We start from the raw sequence: 10,000 nt of genomic DNA on the forward strand, positions 1-10,000 counted from the left end.
CGCACCACCCATTGGCATAGTTAGATGTGGCTGCTGCTGTATCAGACATTACATGTACCTTGTTACGCTCCTCTCCATAAGGGCTACCTGGGCCTTGCAGTACCAGCACAACACTGTTGTACAAATGGGTTGATAGGCATGGGATATCCACTGAGTTTTGGCAAGTGTGTGTATGTGTGCATGTGTGTATATATGTAGGGTACAGCATACCACAGCCACATACTCCTATTACAATGTGCATTGCCACACAGTATTAGAGATAGTGATGTTGCTGCCAATAGGAGGGGCATGACAATGCATCACCCTACTATGCCTATGGCATGTGCATTAGATGCATATCCCTATAGTAACACTCTTGGGATGGACAAGGGGTAGTATTGCAATCTTGGTCAATGTGCGATGGTCAGTATGTCAGAGTGTCATCATGGGTTCCAGTGCATACAATATCCATAGTGGCATGTGACAGCTGGGTATACTTTCATTGCACCATGGTACTCCCGGTACATGTCCCATGTACCACTGTATGGTGACCACTGTCACCATCAACCATACAGGCAACTGATAATACTATCCAGCCTAGTTATGCATGTGCTGCGTGCAGCCTACCTGTAACACATTTTACACACTGACAAGGTAGTTAGCACTGGTAGGTCCAGGTCTCTCGGATGGGTACCTGACTGTTATTTGTTTGTTAATGTGAGTATGATGGTATGTCACATTATGATTTGTCCATATACAACCATTACATCCCCCATTACCATAATGTACATGCCTGGGGGATGTTCTGCATGTAACATGTAACCTGGAACACACCTCATTCTAAATGCTGTGTGGTGTGTGCAATTAAAGCCACACACATCAGTAGCACTGCATAACTAGGTAGGGGTCTAGTCCCAGTGTTGCCAAGTTAGAGTGTCCGTGTATGTGAAGGTATCAACTTCAGGTTCCTGAATATACATATTCCAGGGGGTCTTTTATCCATGTGGCACAGGCAGTAATTGTTATACAGACCTGTGACGTGTTCAACTGTACCCAGGATATGGCACAGCCATGGTGGCACCACAGTGCCATACCCCTTGTAAGATATGACAGCAGACCATCCTCCTGTTGACACATGGCCACCTACAACACAAATGGATAACATTATGGAGACCACAATCGCTCAGTGTTACTAACAGCTATAATGCGTCATGGCTGGACGGCTACACTACCTGACATGTAAGCATTAAACAATACTGCTGACAACATGTTATATAGCAGTACATTGGTACACTGTAGTACAGTCACCGTGTGCATCAGAACCATATTAACCTGTCCCTGCATCAGTGCTTTGAATGACAGGGATGTGGTACAGGTATCATGATATGCACAGGTTGTGTTGTTGTTTGCCAGAGACCTAGGGTAGGCCATACATTTGACACCATGTGTGTGAGTGAGGGGTTTACATTACTGATATGGCCTTGGTGATGTGGTGTATGTAGGTATGGGGTTGCACTAGGTGTGTTTGTATTGTGTGTGGGTATAAATGCACACAATTCTGCCATGTGGCTGCCCTATACAGTTGTTTGTTGGACAGCTACAGACCATACCTGGCAGGGTGTGCACAGACTGTTATGTTTGTCAGTGTGATTCTGATGTTTTAAGTTATGCATTGTTATGTAACAGATACATTCCATTGTGTCAGCTTAAGTCTTTTCCACCTAGGGATTGAGTACAGAGTATAATTAGAGGCTGCTGGACTATACATCTGCATTACTTACTGTTGATTGATTGTTATCCTCTGGCCCAGTCTGTCTTTGCTATTGTACTACTTGAAGGCCTTGGCTTGGACAGCAACATATGTTATACTTTCAGATTACTGTTTAAATTATCTGCTAGAGAGTTGCATTAATCAGTTATTATGTATTTTAAAGTCTTAACAGCTATATGTCATGGCAAATACCACTGTAATAGTGCACAAATAAAACTTTCTTATGGATGCATACCTGTGTTTGGTGGCATATCCTTTGACTTCTCTGTGGGTATATGTTTCAGTCAACAATTGTCTTTTGTATGAGTGATTCTTACACTGTCATTTGAAAAGGTGGCAACTGTAGGAATGCTGGCTGTTCAATATGGCTGATATGTATCTTCCTATACATATCTATGTGAGTGTATGTGTAGTTGCATATATTTATATATATATATATATATATATATATATATATATATATATATATATATATATATATATATATATATATATATATATATATTTATATAGCCACATATATGTAGACATATATATCTATAGATGTATGCATATGTATATATATATATATATATATATATATATATATATATATATATATATATACACACACACACACACACACACACACACACACACACACACACACACACATACATCTACATGTGTAAGTACATTTCCTGTACTGTTAAATGACTGTGCTGGATGATATGTTTGTGAAAACATCAGGGTTATGTATATCTGACATGGCTTAGTGATAAATCACTTTGGACATGTTGGGCAGGGCCCTGGGTTTGAGCCTTGCAAAGGGTGTTTATTTTGTTGCTGGGCAGAGCAAGAGCCATTGGATACAGAGTGATTAAGGCACTTTTAAGCAGTTGTAAGCGGGTTTGCATGGGTTTGTGCAGAGGTAAGCACTGCTAACTTACCGTTACAGTTTCTTATACTAATTTAGCTTTTCAATTGCTTAACCTGTGTAGGCATTGCTTACCCCCATGCAAACAAGCTTAAACCTGCTTACTGCTGCTTAAAAGTGCTTACTCCCGCTTACCCCCATGCTAATTTCTTTAAAAGAAATGAAAAAGGGTTGATAGGAAAATGGTGAAAAAGAGGCACAAAGAGGGAAAGACAGTAGGGAAAATAGCTAGGGATGTGCAGGATGGGTGTAGTGAAAGCCCATATTTGCCCATTTTTCTACAGCAACAGCTGTGCATATACACTAATTTGGAGGTAGATTTGGACACTCATACCCCTGAGAGAGCAGCGAGATGACAGTAATATGTTGTGAAGCCAATTAGACCAGATTACATGTGTCCGGTGGATACGTGCGAAATGGACAGCTATGTATGGGGCAATATTTTTTTTGGGGAACAGATTGTTTTTTTTTCTTTAAGGTAAGAGTGGGATGTTGTGAAGGGATAGTAGGTATATTTGGGGAGGTAGGTTGGGTAGGATAACAGACAAAAAAAAGTAAGCAAAACAATAGCAGATACTTCCTAAAACAGAAATTTATTAAAAGTTAAAAATGGTAAAGTGCTTTTCATCTGCTCAATAGCAGACTTCATCAGAATGCCATTTAATACAGAGAATCCATTAAATACTAGTATACACCAACAGTTACCACCCCCAATCACAACTTCAAAAGGAAATGATGTAAGCATACTGTTAATACAGAATATTGTTAAACATACATTATGCTAAAAATATGTAATTTTTGACATATACATATAAAAATGAATGAATATAAAACCAATGCTTATTAAAAAGTGAAGTTAAATATTAATTATTAGTTCATCTACTCAAAGCTTTTAACCTTAAAAGACTGTTAATTGCACATTGTTCATTAAGACCTGGTTTATAGTACGATTGTAATAATAATTGCCATCTTAATTCAGCTTTTTCTAAAAATAAACTCCAGGGTCCACCCCTTGGTTGCTCATAAATCTGCTGAATGGCACAAAATTCAAAATTATGATCAACACATGCCTGTGTATGTTTTGTTAAAACATTAGCTGATGAAGTCTGCTACTGAGTAGATGAATTCTCTGTATTAAATGGCAGTCTAATGAAGTCTGCTATTGAGTAGATGAAAAGCGCTTTACCATTTTTAATGTTTAATAAATTTCTGTTTTAGGAAGTATCTGCTATCTTTTCTCTTATTTGTTTCTTTGAGAGTTTGTTTTTGAAAAGTTTCTAGGATAACAGACAAGACAGACAAGGCGCATACAGGGGTGGTATATGACACATGGGGGGTAAACGCCTTGGATGGGGAGGGGTGTTTGGAAATCGGAAGCCCATGACCCCCCTAGTGGAAACAGTGGGACTGAGGTCCCCACTCATGGGCAGTCACCACTGCACCTTCACGGCCCCAAAGGTGGCTGTGCTGAGAGCTGATTAGGAGGGCCAGGCTGACCGGTCTAGTTGTACCATGCAGCCCTCAAGCTGGCATAGCAGATCTCCAAACTCCCTGCAGATCACTCTACGCACCAGACCCCAGACCTGGCAACAGGTGACAGTGTCCTGTCCATGCCTGCTCCTGGGGCGGGGTAGTCCCATCCCCTGAGGCAGTTCCACCCGAAGGTGGTGCAGGACCAGTGGGCGAGGAGGTCCTGGGGTGGGCTCCAGACATGCTGGTTCCAGGTGCAATGGCCAGATGAGGTGGGAGAGGTGGGTCCGCTGGGACCGGCCTTCCCAAACGTGCTATGGTGTTTCAGTTTTACAACATATGTGGGTTAGTAATAGTCAGCACTTCCAGGATTAGGTGTAACAACATGCATAGATATTCCCATTAACCAGAAACACCAGATATGGAGCAGTTGCATAGCAAACAGAACACATGGATATATGGAACCATAGTGGCCATTACAACAGCATGCAGGTACATTGATGGCAGCATGCCACCAATTTGGGAGCATTTCAACATGGCACATGCATACAAACAAATTTAAATATTTATCAAACAGTAAGACATATGTCCCAACAGTAGATGTAATAGGTATGTGTTGTCTATTAAGTTTATTGTTGAAGATATGGTGGGGGGGATGTCAATTAACAACTTGTATATCCCTGTAGTTCTCATTACTTTCCTAGTCAGTGCTGTGATCTGTACCTTACAAGTATTATTACACTACCATATGGCCTTAGTTTGGACAGTAGTGTTGATGTAGACAACTATATACATGAACTGTGTTTTACCCACAGTATATACCTCTTACCTGGCATACCTGTGGAGGTATTGTTTGTTAACACTACCTGACTGTTTTTACACATATTCTCAGATTCCAGGTTGATGATATGCACATACCTGTCCATCTTTTATTGCACACACTCTGAGCATGTCATGACAAGATGCAGGTGAAACCGGGACATATTTTGACTATTGCCCTCATAAACCTTTGGTGAGTTGTGCAATGACAGGTTTGTTTTCATAGACATTTTCCAAATATGTACAGGCCTGACAGTCAGTTATATGGCATTAAATGCTGCCTACATCTCAATGATTATCACGCTGATATGCCAGAGGCACAGGGTAACAGCCAACAGATATGGGCCAATTAACTGGACATTTTTTGACAAATCTGTACACTTGTGGGGTATGATTCTGCATACAGCTTACTACCACTCCCAGGATTTGAACCATGGCTGTTTCTGCTAAAAATAAAACAGTGTACATCACAGTTGAGTGTGCTATTTAGATATTGCTGTGTGTCTCTTCTCTGATTTCTGTCTATAAGTCTCCCGTGGTTTTACAATCTGACCTTGTAATTACAACACTCTTATACAGGGTTTCCTAGATAGTTTTATTATGTAGCACAGTGTGGATGACAGTGATGAATAATGCCTTATTATTCAGAGCAACTGCAACATTAACAATGCCATACAGTACCAGAGTAAACAGTACCAGTCCAGGATTTCAATCTTTTATTTCTAGGCACAGTTTTCGTATCTGACAGACCTGTGGGGGAATGTTTGTTAGCACTATCTCACTGTTGCCACACACATATTACCAGATTCCACAGTATTATTATTATGCACATACATCTCACTCTGGTCACAGCTTCACAACATGGGGGTGGAGATGGGACATACTTTGCTTATTAGTCTCATAACATTTTGGGGAGTTGCTAGAGTGACAGGTTTGTTCTTATAGATGTCTGACAATCACTTGTATGTCATTATTTGCTGCCTAAACATCTGGCATCATCCCACTGATTTGCCAGGGGGGCAGGCAGCGGATATGGGCCAATTAACTGGGCATTCTGGACATATCTGTACAGTTGTGGAGTATGATTCTGCATACAGCTTAGTACCACTCCCAGGATTCGAACCATGGCTATGTATGCTAAAAATACAGCATCTCACGTCTCAGTTGAGTGTGCTGTTTGGATTATGTTGTCTATCTTTTCACTGTTTTCTAAGTCTCTCTCAGTTGTACAATATGACCTCTTCTGATTACAACAGTCATATACAGACATTCCTACACATTTTATTTATGTAGCACAGTGTGGGTAGCAGTGCTTAATACAATAGTACTATTAAGAGATTGCAACACTACATTACCATATGATACCAGAGTAAACACAGGCAGTCCAGCAGTTAGACCTTTATTGTCAGGTTGTTAACCATTTATTTACATACAACCTATATGAGACTCTTCCTGCCATATTGTCTGGTGTATTCTGTACATGCCTTAAACAATACAGGTTTTATACTGGCAAGTAACTTTCTACTACTTTTAGATTTATTTCTTATGACAGTACATGCAAGAGTATTAATAACCTGCCTCGTGACACAACCTCTGCAATCTACAGGCATGGGCTTCCCAGTTCACAGCTGCTCGTCTGCCACTGTCAAAGACATGAGGAATATTTAGCCATACCTATCCATAATATACATGAGCTGGCAATTATTAAACAGGTAGTGGACTGATACTTACACACGGTTGGAACATCCCCCCCGTCTGCCTAGCCTCTTGGATCCACTGATCCAAGAGCTACCTCTTTCTCCACTTCAGCTCAGCATAGTGATGCCTGACCTGCTCACCAGTTTGAGGTATGCCAATGGTACTGGTGAGGTCATGGGTGAGATAGTCCCAGGCTTCCACTTTATATTGGGAACCCTGGTACTGGCCCTGCAGCAGTCTCTGGTCATGGTCTTTAGCAAGGAGTCCTGCCATGACTTTGGACTCCTGGATGCCCCAGCACTGCATGTGAAAGCGCACTCCTTCTCCCACACTGGTCATAGTGCCTACAGGAGGAATCTGCAACCAGTTATGAGATGTATTCCTGCTTGATGGGTTTACATAGGGTTGTTTACTGCACTTTGCTGTGATTGGATGGTTTTGAAAATGCTAAGCTATAGGCAAACCTGCTTAACTAAGGTTGGCATTGCTTAAAGGGATGTATCAATGGGCAAGCTGATCTGGCTGACCTACATATTGCTTACACCTAGCAAGCAGGGCTGTAAAAAGCTTAGCATTGCTTAATTTTTAATTTGCATACTATTTCCTGTTTGGCATTGATTTATTATTCATTACATGTTATATATAAATGTGCTTGGTATCTTTGATTCATGTGTACGTACACTGTATGGGGTCCTTGTGTTTATTAGGGTATTGCAACAGTTTATTACAATGACACTTCACATCTGGACTTACTGTAGTACTCCAGTTCACATACTGATGTTATGTAGAAGGTTATACACATAAAACTATATATAGATTGCTTTCACATGTTAAGTTTAATATTCCTATAGTAAGGATCTGTTTGGTGATACCTCAATCTCATCTACTGCTGTGATGGCTTTTTGGTTAACTACTGTGACCATAGTGTGCAGGCTCCTGGGTTCAAGACCTGTAAGGGCTGTTTATTTTGTTTCTGGGCAGAATAGCATCTGTTGCATACAGAGTGATTAAGGCACGTTTGAGCAATTGTAAGTGGGTTTGCGCGGGCTTGCTCGATGGTAAGCAATGCTAACTTCCAGTTAAATATGCTTACAGAGAGTTAGCTTCAATATTGCAAACCTATGTGCGCATTGTTTACCCTCACACAAATGGGCTTAAACCCATTTACTACTGTTTAAATATGCTTACTCCCGCTTACTTCTGCTTAATAGTGTTTACTCCCGCTTACTACTGCTTAATAGTGCTTACTCCCATTTACCCCCGCGCTAATTTAGACAGAAATGTAAAATGGTTCTTGGGTAGGTGGTGAATTTGGACACTCTATGGGTTTATCATTCATTACACATTATACCTTCGATTTGTATCCCTGATTCATATACTGTATGGGACACTTATGTTTATCTGTGGATTTTACAACATTATTACGATAACACCTAACATCTGCATTTAATGCAGTACTCCAGTTCACAAATACATGTTATTTAGTAGGTTATGCAACAAAAAATATTGTTTATAAAGTGATTTGACATGGAACATGGAATGTACTGGAGTGAGACTTGAACCGGGAATGACTGCTCATAAGGCGAATGCTCTGACCACTACACTATTGCAGTATTGCTTCATTTGCATATATCTTGATATTTATCTTATTGTGACATTTAAGCCACAGTATACGTAGCTAAGCAATGGGCAAACCCATGCACCTACAGTTAAATGTTATCTGTTTGATAAAAAAAAACCTAACTTGTTTACATTATTATATTTTAACTGTTGCTCTTATAAACTTGGGGGGTGTTGCTGGGGTATGCAACCCCCTATGAGTGGTTTCGCTCATTGTACTAGCTAAACTGCAGTTCTTGACTGCAGGGGCGTGTATATTGTGAGAGCTCTGCTCTCAGACACGGCCCCTGCACTCATCCACGCTCCATGTCCGTTTAGGAGCACAGGCAGCACGCCTTCATTAATATGCATGGCATGCTGCCATGCTGCTCCTAAATGGTCACTTCCGTGCAGGACTAAACTAGTCCTGCACATAAGATTACTGAATCCAGGGATAGTCTGATGCAATAGTTTTTGTGTAACTTTGAAAAGTGAAATGAATCTATGCAAGATGACATGATATTTATAATTATATTTCTACATATCTAACTTCCTGTATTAATGGCATCTCTTAATTTTAAATGCATCTTCCTGTTTGCAGAATGTATAATTGAATATGAGGAAAACAGATGGGAGCCTGGAAGGTGGCATGAGATGGAAAGAGTCCCAGGAATTCAAAGTTCTGTGCTTTTGACATTAACACCTCATGTCAGCTATAGGTTTCGAGTGATAGCAGTGAATGCAATTGGAAAAAGTAAGCCCAGTCAGCCTTCTGCAAGACATTTAACTCCACCAGCTGGTACGTATTATTTTCACAAATAGTCTTTCAAAAATAGTCTTAAGAGATTTTGCCACACACACAATTAAGTCAATACACAACTTAAGCATAATTTGGAATCCAAATACAAGTCTGTGTAAGAATCAGATATTTTCTTTTAATGGTTGTTGATTACACTACTTGATATGTTGATATTTTTGTTGCAGAACAAAACACCTTGATATATTCATTATTAATTTTCCATTTCCTATGCATTTTGATCTATAATAGAGCAAGTCATTATCTTCTTTCAAACTATCTAACTGTATGACTAATAGACTTTTGGTTTATTCTTATTTTGTAGAACATTCAGTAAAAACTGCAAGAAAACCCCAGCCAAGCTAATTTTTACTGTGCAGCACCTTAAACCTCTTGTAGTGCAGGTCCATGGGATATATGCAAATTAGTACATTAAGGACATAACGTGTTTCAGCTACATGGCTTATGAATGTCCATAATGTTTTTTACTTTTTAAGTCTTTAGAGTTACATTCAGGCCAATAAGGCCAGACACCAATAGCTGTGGTCATACGTGTTTCAGCCTTTTTATTGACCTCATCAGCACAGCATAAGGGAATAGTTTGCTTATATTTCAAAAACACAGGATCTTTAAACCCAGTTGATGCCCATAAAGATTAAGGAGCCTACAAAATTTCCCGTCTAACATACAGACTGAAGAGTAAAAAAGATACACAGACAAACCATTTAGTAAAAACAAAAAAACCCAAGCAAGAGTTTTCACTATGCGATACCTTGAACCTCCGGTAGGCGAGTCCAATGGAATGTATGCAAATGACCCCTTAAAGACATCGTGTTTCAGCTGCATGACTTTTAAATGTCCATGACTTTATGCTTTTTAAGTCATTGTGGCTATGTTTAGGCCAATAAAGCCAAATCCCACTAGCTGTGGACACGCATGCTTTGGCCCAATT

At 40.0% G+C, this 10,000-nt stretch overlaps 1 protein-coding gene across 13 annotated transcripts in view; it reads left to right on the forward strand.

The window, feature by feature from the left end:
- CHL1 (cell adhesion molecule L1 like) overlaps positions 1 to 10,000 on the forward strand; it is a 1,311,467-nt gene that overhangs the window by 934,779 nt on the left and 366,688 nt on the right. For all 13 annotated transcript variants that reach the window (XM_044077996.1, XM_044078002.1, XM_044078005.1 and 10 more), the window contains one exon: positions 8,854 to 9,051. In XM_044077996.1, coding sequence (XP_043933931.1) covers positions 8,854 to 9,051 — 198 coding nt within the window. The remainder of the gene's footprint in view (positions 1 to 8,853; positions 9,052 to 10,000) is intronic.

The sequence above is a fragment of the Protopterus annectens genome, chromosome 7.part0, assembly GCF_019279795.1.
Source record: "Protopterus annectens isolate FY-2018-M chromosome 7.part0, PAN1.0, whole genome shotgun sequence".
Classification (NCBI taxonomy): Eukaryota; Metazoa; Chordata; order Ceratodontiformes; family Protopteridae; genus Protopterus; species Protopterus annectens.